Source organism: Macaca fascicularis, chromosome 3 (assembly GCF_037993035.2).
Source record: "Macaca fascicularis isolate 582-1 chromosome 3, T2T-MFA8v1.1".
NCBI lineage: Eukaryota > Metazoa > Chordata > Mammalia > Primates > Cercopithecidae > Macaca > Macaca fascicularis.
The window spans coordinates 133087609-133102684 of NC_088377.1; the positions used below are offsets into that span (position 1 = coordinate 133087609).

Consider the following 15076-nt stretch of genomic DNA (forward strand, 5'->3'; position numbering starts at 1 on the left):
GTTCAAAAAGATATATTGGGCTTATTTAATGTATTAAAATCATTTAAGAAACATTGTCAAATATAAAATGGTGTTTAACTTTCTTTGAGTTATAGTCATATAAACATGTTATTAGTATGTGTTATAAAATTGTATAAGATTTCTATAATTCTAATATGCCTCAGTATATGTTATCAGTAATAACTACAATTGTTACATTGAATTTTTGTGTGCCACAGAGATAACAAGTTTCCTTGTCAATTTCTTTGACTGTGGCTTCCCTAAAACATTTCTGTCATCTGCAGACAATTGTTATCTTGATTTGGTCCTCTTTAGGAGATGGTTTTATAATCAGCTGTAAAACTTTGACAGGTGCTCTTGAATGCAAGTTTCTGATAACCTTGGAGATTATGACATTAAAATAAAGGAAATTTCGGGACTCTCCTAAAGAGCTGAAATGTTCTTTCATTTGAATAAATCAGCTCTGTCTAGATAACAGGCAAGGTGAACCTGTTGGGTCATTACAACATTAGCTATTAAATAATCTGTTTTCTCATTGACCTGAGATGCTATTTATCATGTGTTTGGGTCCATTTCTGAATTTTTTAAAACTCATTCATTAAAATTTGTCTACTTTCTTTTTTCTTTTTCTTTTTTCTTTTTGGACACAAAGTCTCTCTGTTGCTCAGGCTGGAGTGCAGTGGCCTCCTGAGTAGCTGGGATTACAGGCACCTGTCACTACACCTGGCTAATATTTGTATTTTTAGTAGAGATGGGATTTCACTATGTCAGCCAGGCTGGTTTCAAACTCCTGGCCTCAAGTGATCCACCTGCCTTGGCCTCCCAAAGTGCTGGGATTACAGGCATGAGCCACTGTTCCTGTCCAGAACTTTATCTATTTCTTTGATAGTAACACATTATTTAATTATTTTGGCTTTATAAAAGTGTTAATATTTAATATGACTAGCATCCCATTTATTAACCTACTTTTCAGAATTTATAGATTAAATTAGGGAAAACTGACATCTTGTGAGCCTTGCCATCCAAGAACATGCTGTACATTTTCATTTATATAAATTCTCTTCTCCTGATTCTTAAGAGCATTTAAAATATTTTTCATATAGATGTTGCACATACCTTGCTATCTTGTTACATATTGTCTTTATTTTGTTGCAGCTATAAGTAGGATCCTTTCATGGATTAAATCTTCTTACTGGTTTCTTTTTTAATATATGAAGAATATTGATTTTAATCTAGTTCCCAGACCAGATGTTGAATTGTTTTAATATGTATGATACTTTTTTGGTTGATTTTCCCTTGTTTGATCATCTGGAATCCCTCTTGAATTTCTGTACCTCTGATTTCTTTCTCTGATCCAGTTATGTTGGTTAGAACTTCCAGAACAATAACTAAAGTGGTCATAGCAGACATATTTGTCTGATTCCTGACTTTGTTGGAAATGTTTCTACTCATGTTTTTAGGCATAATGCTGAATTTTAGGTTAAGATCAATAACTTTTATATGTTAAGGAAATATCTATGTATTTCTCTTTCACTGTGAATCAAGAATAAATATTGAATTTTAACAGATGTCCTTTTTAACATACACAAATAAGATGGACATTTTCCTTAAATCTTTTAATATAAGATTAAATTTTAATCTTTTAAGTTGTATTAATGAAGTTTCTAAAATTGAACTTGTAGAGCTGATCTTCACATTTGTAGAATAATCCCCATATGATCAACATATACCTTCTATTAACAAGCTGCTGGATTCCGTTTGCTAATGTTTTATTTAGGTTTTTTTGTATCACTAAACAAGTGAATTCATCTATAATTTATTGGTGCATTTTTTGGTCAGATTTTGTCCTGTATCCTTTTATCAAACAGAAGCTTTTCACCAGTGATTTTGTTACATAAGACACATATGAGAATATATATGACAATTTTCACTCCTTCCAAATTTGGGGGTAAATATAGTTAAGACAATTAGATTAGAACAAGTCAATTACTATACTTCCTGGATATAGCTCCCTTTAATTTTCCATGCACAGCGCATTTATATTTTGTTGGGCATTTGTGTTATTATTTTTCAGTTATGGAGAAAACTTGTATAGATGCACTTCCTCTTACTATGAATTCTTCAGAAAAGCAAGAGATTGTATGTATTTTTGGAACTGGTGATTTTGGAAGATCATTGGGATTGAAAATGCTCCAGTGTGGTTATTCTATTGTTTTTGGAAGTCGAAACCCCCAGAAGAACAACCTGCTGCCCAATGGTGCAGAAGTCTTGAGCTATTCAGAAGCAGCCAAGAAGTCTGACATCATAATCATAGCAATCCACAGAGAGCATTATGATTTTCTCACAGAATTAACTGAGGTTCTCAATGGAAAAATATTGGTAGATATCAGCAACAACCTCAAAATCAATCAGTATCCAGAGTCTAATGCAGAGTACCTTGCTCAGTTGGTGCCAGGAGCCCACGTGGTAAAAGCATTTAACACCATCTCAGCCTGGGCTCTCCAGTCAGGAGCACTGGATGCAAGTCGGCAGGTAAGATTAAACAAATCTACACTCAATCTTTTAAAAATGAATCATTAAATGTGCACTTGCCTCAAAGATTCTAAAATATAATTCCAAGATCAAATACCCACTAAATATTACATTTTGCTAATATGTGTTGTGAATAATTTTCTTGAGCTTGACCAAGTAAGGTGGTCAACTGTTGCAATTCATCTCCCACTGTATGCACCCTCAGATTTTAGTTTGATGGAACCCCATGGTGTCAGCCTCTGGAGGCTTCTTGTCAGTACTAGAAACTAATACTTGGTGAATATCCTTTTCTACTTCCATTACCTTGTATGAAACTGGTTCCATTTATGCATGAGATTAGAAGCATTCATAAGTGATGCGGCACCACAAATACAGAAGAAAGATCAAACTACTCATTATGCAGAGAACCAGGTCTTATATAAGTATGATGTGCCTAAAACCATCATCAACTAAAAACCATGGTACTTACCTATCTAGGACACCACAAACAAGTTTAAAGCATCTTGTTAGATAGAGTTAATTCTACGTCCTTATTTTAAAAACGGTTCACTGTTACATGTCATCATTCTGCATGGTGCTGTTGTAGCCTTTCAAAATAATTATTAAATAAAGAAAAGGAGTAAATACAGAATTAATTGTTTTTAAACCAGGTATTTGTGTGTGGAAATGACAGCAAAGCCAAGCAAAGAGTGATGGATATTGTTCGTAATCTTGGACTTACTCCAATGGATCAAGGATCACTCACAGCAGCCAAAGAAATTGAAAAGTACCCCCTGCAACTATTTCCAATGTGGAGGTTCCCCTTCTATTTGTCTGCTGTTCTGTGTATCTTCTTGTTTTTCTATTGTGTTATAAGAGACGTAATCTACCCTTACGTTTATGAAAAGAAAGATAATACATTTCGTATGGCTATTTCCATTCCAAATCGTGTCTTTCCAATAACAGCACTTACACTGCTTGCTTTGGTTTACCTCCCTGGTGTTATTGCTGCCATTCTACAACTGTACCGAGGCACAAAATACCGTCGATTCCCAGACTGGCTGGACCACTGGATGCTTTGCCGAAAGCAGCTTGGCTTGCTGGCTCTGGGATTTGCCTTCCTTCATGTCCTCTACACACTTGTGATTCCTATTCGATATTATGTACGATGGAGGTTGGGAAACCTAACCGTTACCCAGGTAAATCTCTTCTTATGTATTTTCCTCTACTCCTGAAATCAGAGACTATTGCTACATCATATTCCATTTCATAATTATAGAAAGTCACTCTTCTAAGCATCTTCTTTTTTAAAGTAACTAGAATTAGAAATGTCATGTCAGTTTTTTAAAATGAATCCAGTTTAGATCTCATACAACTATTAAGAATAAAAGTTTGCTGGGTGTGGTGGTTCACGCCTGTAATCCCAGCACTTTGGGATGCTGAGGTGGGTGAATCATGAGGTCAAGAGATCAAAACCATCCTGGCCCCAACATGGTGAAACCCCATCTCTACTAAAAATACAAAAATTAGCTGGGCATGGTGGTGGGCACCTGTAATCCCAGCTACCTGGGAGGCTGAGGCAGGAGACTCGCTTAAACCCAGGAGGTGGAGGTTGCAGTGAGCCAAGATCATGCCACTGCACTCCAGCCTGGGTGACAGAGCAAGACTCCATCTCAAAAAAAAAAAAAAAAAAGGAATAAATGTTTACTTTTCAGGTTCACTTGGGTCCAGATCTGTATTTGCAGGGCTCATAGAGATATTGGCAAACCGACAGATTTCATGGCTCAAGAAACCTAAAGACACCTGCTTGAATCCCTCTGGTTGGCAGTCAAATGTTAACTAATGTGTTTTCAAGCTTCTATTCTTATGCATGTTACTTCCTTTTGGAAGTCAAAACCAACCATCTTATAAGTAAGGGGGCTAACCAAACATGTGCCACACTAAAGCAAACAAATTCACAAAAGAGTGCTTATAATTCCCTTAATGTTTGACTTGGGAGAAGTTGGCCTCAATAACTAGAAAACCAAATAATTCTGAGCAAATATCAAATATTATCTTATGCATAATCAAAAGATTCAGTGAGAATCAGCTGAAGGAGTTTTAAAAAACTCCCAGAGGAAGTGCTATAAGTCAGTTCTAGTTTAGAAATAGCTAGTTTTGATAGATCTTACTTCAGTCTCAAAAATTATTAGTCATTAATGTTGCTTCTATGGGTTTCTCTATTATTTTCCTAACAAATATATGTAAGTTTCCTGGGTAAGAGTCACACTACAAGTGTCTGATTCCTCTCAACTTGTGGTGCAAGACTGATGTATTATATTATGACAGAACAAACGTGAAAGAACCTGCTGTGAGAGTGTGAGTAATCCACATACAAAGCAGAAAAACAGAATTCTGATGTAATTGTTTGAGAGCATCAAGTTTTGCTTGGGGGTCAAAATGCAGATGGTAATGAAGGTATAAGTGAGTGTTTACTGTCTTTTAGAATTTACAGGGAAAATCAAAACTTTCTACACAACTCCTAGAATCAAGTCCAAACAGAACCAATTAATTTTTTTTTTTGCCAAAAAATGTAATTTCTAAGTGCATTTTTCACTGAAGTTATTTTAAAATAATTTTTAAGAAATGCCATACAATTTGCTTTGAGCAAATAATTCATGCAGAGGTATTTTTCAGTCCCCTTCAAAGTGTGGGCAGTTTGTAAAAATGTAGTTTTATAATTGCTTATAATTTTTCTTAGGCAATACTCAAGAAGGAGAATCCATTTAGTACCTCCTCAGCCTGGCTTAGTGATTCATATGTGGCTTTGGGAATACTTGGATTTTTTCTGTTTGTACTCTTGGGAATCACTTCTTTGCCGTCTGTTAGCAATGCAGTCAACTGGAGAGAGTTCCGATTTGTCCAGGTAAGAACTTCAAGATCATGCCTAACTTTTCATTTTGCTCCATCACTTCCCTAGCAATCACATTTAAAAATGCAAATTAGAAAACATTGAACCAAGGTACAGAAGGCAGAATCCATAATGGTTTGATTTCTTAATGCTTGCCAAGATTCCTGACTGCCTCCAGATCTACAGCTAAGACTATAGGGTGAAAAGTACCAAGAACTATTATGATTTATGTGAGGAGATGTACTAGGTACAAGGTGAAAAGAAACCCCAAGACAAAATTTCACCATCTAAAAATTAACCTTACAACATGGACATATAGATATGGAAAACCAGATGTTGAGATAAAGTTTAAAATCTTCACAGCAAGATTTGATAGATGTCATCACACCCGAAGACTTAATGCTCTCCTATAAGAGGGAAAATTGTTTTCTTCCACATGTCAACCACCAACCAACCCCTCTTTAAAGGCAGTTAGTAACTACACATTCTTGTAGACCAGTGGTCCTCAAAGTATGGCACTTTGAGTAGGACCAGCAGCATCTGCATCACCTGGAAACTTGTTAGATACACAAAACCCCAGGCCACGCCCAGGCCTACTGAATCAGAAACTCTGAAAATGTGGCCCAGAAATTTAATGAGCCTTCAAGATGATTCCGATGCATGCTTATTATGAGTATAATAGAAAAGACCATTAGTCTTTAAAATCAGGTTAGAATTTTTTAAAACTATTGGAATCTTAAGTCTTGCAATTTCTCCCAGGGACCAAATTCAGTCAACATGTTCTCATTAACACTTTTGTTCAAAGTATTAAGGTCGAAATAAACAATAAGCTTTAAAATGTAGGCTGAAACAAGTAAGATTGGCTATTGCTCTTTGTTGTGATAGAAATGAGCTAGGATCTGGTTTTAGTCAGTAACATATACTAAGATGGTGTTTCTTGAGGTCATACTGTGTCATATTCATTTCTGACCTCTAGAAAAGATGATAAATAAAAGAGTTTCACCTTTGGGAACCAAGGCAAGCTAATGATTTATTCTAACTTGGAAGAGTTTACTCCTGGGAAACTTTTTTCCATCCAGCTAGGTTAAGGTGAAGCTACTATGTCATTTGTAAGCAATGATCTTGTTTTAAATGAAGTATTTACCATCCTGAGGAAGGGTTAGTGCTTTTTTTCAGTACTTAACAAAGTGTCCTAAACATTATAGGTCTCAAATGTTTGTGATTGTTGACAAATATCCATCACTGGCTTAGAGTGTTTCACTTTAAGATGTAAATAATGTTAACTTACATATTTTTGTTTCTTGTTTATAGTCCAAACTGGGTTATTTGACCCTGATCTTGTGTACAGCCCATACCCTGGTGTACGGTGGGAAGAGATTCCTCAGCCCTTCAAATCTCAAATGGTATCTTCCTGCAGCCTATGTGTTAGGGCTCATCATTCCTTGCACCGTGCTGGTGATCAAGTTTGTCCTAATCATGCCATGTGTAGACAACACCCTTACAAGGATTCGCCAGGGCTGGGAAAGGAACTCAAAACACTAGAAATCAGCATTGAATGGAAAATCAAATATTTAAAACAAAGTTCAATTTACATGGAGTTCTGAACTACAGTGTTGAATGTTTAAAGAAGAAGGATGGATATAGTTAGGAAAGCTTTTTTCTTACACCGTGACTGAAGGAAACACTGCCTGTGTTTGAGAAATTGACATACTGGAAGAGATCACCATTTTATCTCAGGTTAGTGAAGAATCAGTGCAGATCCCTGCCTCTTATTTTCCCAGAGGCTATGGGGCTGAGATTGAAATTAGCTTTGTGGTTTTACACTAAAGAGTTTCCTTACTATGGGCAACATGTATGACCTAATATCTTGCAAAATCCAGTAGAAGTATGTGCAACTTCCTTCTCTGGCTCAAGGGCTGAGTTAAGTGAAAGGAAAAACAGCACAATGGTGACCACTGATAAAGGCTTTATTAGGTATATCTGAAGAAGTGGGTCACATGAAATGTGAAAAGGGAATGAGTTTTTTTGTTGTTTTTTGGAAGTAAAGGCAAACATAAATATTACCATGATGAATTCTAGTGAAATGACACCTTGACTTTGCTTTTCTCAATACAGATATTTACTGAGAGGAACTATTTTTATAACACAAGAAAAATTTACAATTGATTAAAAGTAACCATGTCTTGGATACATGCAAATCTATAGAGTTGGCATGTAATTCTTCCTCTACAAAGAATAGGTATAGGAAAGATTGAATAAAAATGGAGGGATATCCACTTGGATTTCACTTGCATTGTGCATAAGCAAAGAAGGGTTGATAAAAGTTCTGGATCAAAAAGTTCAAATAAACCAGAATTTTAGACAGCAAGCTAAATAAACATTGTAAAGTTGCACTATATTAGGTTTAGTATTATTTAGGTATTATAATATGCTTTGTAAATTTTATATTCCAAATATTATTCAATATTTGCCATCTATTAATTTCTAGTATAAATAAGTAGCTTCTATACCTGTCTTAGTCTATTATAATTGTAAGCAGTAAAATTAAATAAATAATCTGCAGGTATAAATTTAAACAATGCATAGATGATCGAAAATTACGGAAAGTCATGGGGCAGAGAGGTGTGAAGATTTGTCATTATGTGGATCTTTCTCAAATCCTTGCTGAAATTTAGGATGGTTCTCACTGTTTTTCTGTGCTGATAGTACCCTTTCCAAGGTGACCTGCAGGGGGATTAACTTTCCTAGCTCAAGCATGGAGCTAAAAGGAGCCTTATGCATGATCTTCCCACATACCAAAATAACCAATAGGCACTGAGTTTGGCATTTTTCTGCCTGATCTACTAAGACCTTTTTTTTTTTTTACTTTCATTGTAACATATTATACATGACATTATACAAAAATGATTAAAATATATTAAAACAACATCAACAATCCAGGATATTTTTCTATAAAACTTTTTGAAAATAATTCTGTCTACCTTATATATTTAATTTTACATCCTTTTTTAAAGGCTTTGTTTTTCTAGAGGCTTTGTTTTCCTTTTTTTATTATTTTTTATTTTTTTGAGACAATCTTGCTCTGTTGCTCAGGCTGGAGTGCAATGGCACAATCTCAGCTCACTGCAACCTCCTTCTCCCAGGTTCAAGCGATTCTTGTGCATCAGCCTCCCGAGTAGCTGGGACTACAGGCATATGCCACTATGCCTAGCTAATTTTTGTACTTTTAGTACAGATAGGGTTTCACCACATTGGTCAGGCTGGTCTTGAACTGCTGGCCACAAGTGATCTACCTGCCTCTGCCTCACAAAGCACTGGGATTACAGGCATTAGTCTGGCCTTACGTGATATATTTTCTTAATGGCTGCATAATATCACATCAAATAGGCATTTTTCAAACCTCTTTCCTTATTAAACATGTAGACTATATCCATTTTTTTTACTAAAACAAATAACATTTCAGGTATCTTTGCACTAATAATGTTTTTCCATATTTTTAATTATTTCCTCAGAATACCTGCCAAGAATTGGGAGTATAGAATTAAACAACTTTTACTAGCATTTGCTATATATTGCCAAGTCATTTCTAAAGTGACCTTATCAATTTCATTACCATTGGATGAGGGTGTTGCTTTCATCACACTATTGTAGATAGTCTTTTTTATTTCAATTTGTATTTATTTAAAACTAGTTGCAAAGGTACACAGAACACATGCTCCTTCAACTTATCTTTGATAAACCCAAGCAAGAATACAAAAAGCTGGAAGACATTGAGTAGAGTCATGTTATATGGTGCTGAACCTACAGTATCAGTGGAAAAGACAGGGAAAATGTCACTACTCATCTATGTTACGCAGAACAGTCAGGTGTACCGGGGCTGGATACTGCTCTTTGACTTGAGCATCGGTTGATTAAAGTTTAAGTATCATTCAGGTTGGTCTAGAGAAGCCTTTGGAGTTAACCATGCTCTTTTTTGTTAAAGAAAGGAGTAATGTGTTTATCCTGGCTCACAGTCCATCACCGAAAATAGAAAATGCCATTCATAGGTAAAATGCTGACCTATAGAAAAAATGAACTCTACTTTTATAGCCTAGTAAAAATGCTCTACCTGAGTACTTAAAAGCAATCCATGAAGCCTGAAGCTAAAGAGCACTCTGGTGGTTTTGGCATAACAGCTGCATTGCCAAACCTGACCTTTGGCCCCAACCACAAGAGCTCCAAGCCCCACCAGCTGACCAAAGAAAGCCCAAGTTCTCCTTCTGTCCTTCCCACAACCTCCCTCCTCCCAAAACCATGAAATTAATTTGACCATATTAACACAGCTGACTCCTCCAGTTTACTTAAGGTAGAAAAAATGAGTTTACAACAGATGAAAATAGGTGCTTTGGGTGAACAGTATTCCTTTTAACAGATCCAAACTATTTTACATTAAAACAAAAGTTAAACTAAACTTCTTTACTGCTGATATGTTTCCTGTATTCTAGAAAAATTTTTGTACTTTCATATTATTTTTGTGCACTTTCCCCATGTTAAGGGATGATGACTTTTGTAAATGTGTATTCATTAAATGTTACTTTAAAAGTATTTTCTAGTTTTGTTTAATTCTGGTTTTAACTCATCAGCATTCCAAAGAAAGTTACTAAAAGGTTTTGAATCACAGTAGTTCCAGCATCTAGGACTAAAAATACTTCCCTTCAGGGATAAGGAAAAGAGAAGGCAGTGCATGGGTTTGAAAGTGCATTAACAGATTTGCAGCTTCTTGCAATGTAAGCTGGAGCTCAGTGGGGTGGCACAGTCCAGTATCTTGTGTGTGCTTCAGTATTACCCTTAGAGAGGGGAGAGCATCAGATGGCTAAATGGGGAGGACTGCACCATCCCACGCTGGACTTTTGTGAGAATTAGGAGGTTAAAAAGGCTTTCCTTCTCCAGGCAGACGCCACAGGGGTAAGGCTAATGGCTCAACAAGCAGACTTCAGGTTGGATTCAGACTGCGTGACTGGGCATTAAATGCCTTGCACAACTGGACTGCTGCAGCCCTGATAGGTGTTATCCTGCTTTCAAAAATAGTATTAAAACTTATAAATAAAGAGAGGACTGACAACCTGGAGGAAGCTAGAAGCAAATGGAAAGTCCCTACTGAAAAAGCCATTTCAATTAGAAATTCATTCAGGAGCTCTTCATGCATCTATTGTTCAGGGATCACAAAAGAGCCATGATAATGATAAATATATATTATGCATTTCACCTCTGAGAGCTCTGAGAGCGTAAAAGCTTCTGGAGCTCCTTTCCAAAATTAAGGTATAATGGCAGTCAAGGTACTACATACAGTAGTTGCAATTTTCATTCTCCATCATCACAACCACAACCATCATCTTCGCTACCACTTGTCCAACACACACACACACACACACACACACACACACACACCCCCACCCCACCACCCACAGGTAGCCTTACAGGATCCTACTTCAATTTTCTATAATGAATTAGGTTTACATTCTAGAAAAATATTTCACTCTTCTCAAGGTTTGTTCAGTAGAATTTGGGAAAAGAGTATAAGTTACTCTTCAATGTATCAGAGGCATTTGAACCAGGGTGACCCCATCTTCAATAGGGGTTGAGTAAAATAAGGCTGAGACTGGCCAGGCACAGTGACTCACACCTGTAATCCCAGCACTTTGGTAGGCCGAGGGAGGTGGATCACCTGAGGTCAGGAGTTTGAGACCAGCCTGGCCAACATGGTGAAACCCTGTCTCTACTAAAAATACAAAAAAATAGCCAGTGTGGTGGCGCATGCCTGTGATCCCAGCTACTCTGGAGGCTGAGGCAGGAGAAGCTCTCGAATCCAGGAAGCAGAGGTTGCAATGAACCGAGATCGCACCATCGTACTCCAGCTTGGGTGACAAGAGTAAAACTCCATCTCAAAAAATAAGTAAATAAATAAATAAATAAAGACTGAGACCTACTGGGCTACATTCCCAGGACAGCAGGTGTTCGCAGTCACAGGATGAGATAGGAGTTAGCACAAGGTACAGGTCACAAAGACCTTGCTGATAAAACAGGATGCAGTATAGAAGGCATTCAAAACCTACTAAAACCGAGATGGCAATGAAAGAGATCTCTGGTCATCTCAGCTGATCATTATATGCTAATTATAATGTATTAGGAGCCTAAAAGACACTCCCACTAGCACCATGACAGTTTACAAATTCCATGGCCACATCCAGAAGTTACCCTATATGTTCTACAAGCAGGAGGAGCCCTCAGTTCTGGGAATCATCTGACCCTTTCCTGAACATCTCATGAATAAGCCATCCCTTGTTTATCATATAATCAATAAATAACTATAACTATACTCAGTCAGACAGCCCTGTGAGGTAGCCATATTATTCCTTTACAGTGTTAATAAACTTGCTTTCATTTTATGGATTCACCTCAAATTCTTTCTTGTGCAAGATCCAAGAACTTTCTCTTGGGGTCTGGATTGGACCCCCTTTCTGGTAACATATGCATTACCTCTCCTCAAGCTCAAGACAAAGTCCTAAAGTTTCAGATAAGACCCATATGAGGGAGGTGAAGGATGAAGGAATTGAGAGCAAAGGGTAAGAAAAGGGGAATGTGGAAGAGCAAGACAGTGCTCTTGCCATTACCCAGCAAAAGCCAAAAGGATCAAGTGCTACTTGCTTTCTGCTGTAAGGGAATTTTGGAAGGCTTTTAATGATATTTATTGCATAATGCTGTGAGCAGAACCTATGCTAACGATTTCACATGCCTTACCTTATTTAATCCTCATAACAATTCTCTAAGGTTCTCTTCTTATCCTCAGAAGAGGAAACTGAGATTTGAAATCTCAGTACCTTGACTAAGTTCACACAACTAATAAGAAGCAGAGCTGGGATCTAGGCAGTCTGACTCCAGGGCCATCTCCTTTTAACACAACAATATAATGGGGGACAATGCTGTCCTCCTAAGTGTCCCTTTGAATCCACAAAATAGACTAAGTGAACCAAACCATTGCAACGCTTCTTAAAAACATTTTTAAAGACAAGAAGCTTATTTGCATTTTAAATATTCCTGATTGCCCAGTCCTCAATACTCCAGGTTTACCTATGTTGATTTCAATTCATCCTCTAAGGTTGTAGAAACACAAGATCTGTGGTTCCCGCATTAAGTTCAATTTCATTGCAATTACCATTTTAATCTTCCCACTCTAGTCTGGCCATAAGCTTTCCTAAACTATAAAGGGAGCTTTGTTCTGGTGGAGGTAGGTAAAATCCCCAGACCTGAGGACTCAAAGGAGCAGTCAAGGAGAGGATAGCTCTTCTCCAGAGCTTAAAGGCAAATATTTTCTTTTTCTCTGGTTTCACCTTATTGCTTTGCATACTGAGTGAACTTACTTGTTCTTGAGACCCAGTAACCCATGCAAGAAATTTCATAACACTTCTCGTTTAGTACTTTAATACTAGTTGAAGAATCAAGGGTTACACATGCACACACACACACACACACATACACACACACATCAGGCTTAGTTCCATTACCTATAGCTGTAAAAATGAGCTTTTTCTCAGTTTTGTAAAAATGAAAGGTTGCTGGACTGGAACTCACAGTATTGTATATCAAAAAGTATCAGATTGTGATAAAATAGAAAACTAGAATTAAGCTTGGCCTTATGATTTTTAGAAAATCAACGGATTTTGAAGGAGCCCAACCAGTGTATTCATTTCATTTTTATTAATCCTTTCTTTCATTCTAAGATAGAGATGAAAAAGAATGACAGAGTTCCTGCTCTCATTTCATCAGAGTAAAATAAATAAGTTTTAGTGTTCCATAGCTCTGTAGGATGACTATAGTTAACAACAACATATAATTTCAAATAGCCAGGAGAATATTGAATGTTCACCACACAAAGAAATGATAAATGTTTGCGATGATGGATATGCTAATTACACTGATCTGATCACTATACATTGTACATACATAAACATTAACTATGTACCTCATGACTATGTACAACTGTTACTTGTCAGTTTTAGAAAATAAAAAAGCAGAAGAGATCTGCTACCAAATGCAGGAATTTTCTATAGAGTCTCTTATAGCTAGCCTTCTAAGCAGGCTTAACTCTTCTCATGATAGAGTATTGACCATCACCAAGAAGAAATCTTTCATTTTAAGCACTCCAGGAAATTATCAGGGAGTTCTCTCTGTAGATAACCAAAGTTTTCCTAGTTGTACTCCTACCCATTTTTCTTAGTGTGGTCATTTAAAGCAGTGCCTCACCAACTATCAGAGATGAGGGCCAGTCATTTTTGTTTCATTTTTTTCCAGTTCATTACAAATCAATGCATATGTCTGTAAAACACAAAATCACATGCTTAAATATGATGGCAACATCAAATTGCCGTAAAAGTTTCTAAGCTTTTCACCCCAATTTCTGAATTTATTACAGACTGGTAACAAACAGCTCACAAGCCAGCACCACGGGCAGACTGCACTTTGCACAGTGCTCAAACGTAGGCCTAACAACCTGGCTTGGCTTGGCACTTCTAGAAACTGATCCTGAGGCAAGACTTCTTGTAAAAGAGTTTATACTGGAAGTTAAAAATCGTCAAATCATTAAGTTCTAGGAATGGAGTAGTAAAGTAGACAGAGCAGGGAAGGAATAAAGTATGAATGTTCCCTCTGGTTACCCATCTGGGCAACTGGAGCTCAATTTTGCTGGGAAACTCTGGAAGACAATGTCAGACATAACTAAGAGTTATTCCCATCAAGGGGAAAGGAAACTGTGCTTTTCATCTACCAAATCCTTGCTTAACATTGGAATACAGATGCTTCCAAGACATTAACTTTCTGGCACTCTGGCTTTTCCTACACACTTGCTGTGCATGCCACCATGTCTGGGGGGGAAAGGCCCACAGGCAAAGTGGTACCAGCATTCATACAACCAGCTTTCAGCTTGTAGAGGTGGCTACCAAGAGGAACTTGTAGTTGGCAGTGCCAACTACAACTACTACACCATCCAGTTGGAAATTATACAAAGAGTATGAACAAAGTTCACAGGAGAAACAAGGCTCTTCAACATATAAAAAGATATTCTACTTCATTCATAATGAGACGTGTGAAAATTGTAACTGCATCAATACCATTTCTCACCTAGTAGATGGGTAAAAATCCAAAAGTTTGAGCACACATTCTGTGGGTGAGGCTGTGGAAACGTAGGTTCACATACATTACTCTTGGATATGTAAATTAGGACCATTCCTGTGCAGAGCAATTAGGCGATATCTTTCAAAATAAAAACGCGGAGTTAAGTTTTGATCCAGGAGTCTCACTCCTGAGAATTTATGCTATAGATGCGCCTACAGGCATTCGAGATGAAAAATAAGCATTGCTATTTGTTTTTCTTGTTTTTCATGAATGACATTGTAAAAGTAGAATATGGGCAGTGACTCAATAATTCATCTTTGGGACTGGTCAAAGAAACAATGATGCTTTCACAGAATGGAATTCTATACAGCTGTTTAAAACAAACCAAGGCAGCTTCTTTTACATATATGGAAAGATGTCTGACATATACTGTGAAATTTTTAAAAAGGTACAAAATAACATATATAGTATAATTCCTTTTGCATATGTGTATTTGCTTTTAATTGCCTAAAGAAACTCTCAGAAGGA

At 36.9% G+C, this 15076-nt stretch overlaps 1 protein-coding gene across 1 annotated transcript in view; it reads left to right on the forward strand.

Annotated features, from left to right (window-relative positions):
* Positions 1-9985, forward strand: part of STEAP4 (STEAP4 metalloreductase) — a 29855-nt gene extending 19870 nt beyond the window's left edge. Inside the window, exons 2-5 of the mRNA XM_005550295.4 lie at positions 2075-2532; positions 3183-3710; positions 5252-5416; positions 6713-9985. Of these exons, the coding sequence (XP_005550352.1) occupies positions 2077-2532; positions 3183-3710; positions 5252-5416; positions 6713-6943 (1380 nt within the window). The 5' untranslated portion in view covers positions 2075-2076 and the 3' untranslated portion in view covers positions 6944-9985. The remainder of the gene's footprint in view (positions 1-2074; positions 2533-3182; positions 3711-5251; positions 5417-6712) is intronic.
* The last annotated feature ends 5091 nt before the right edge of the window (positions 9986-15076 follow it).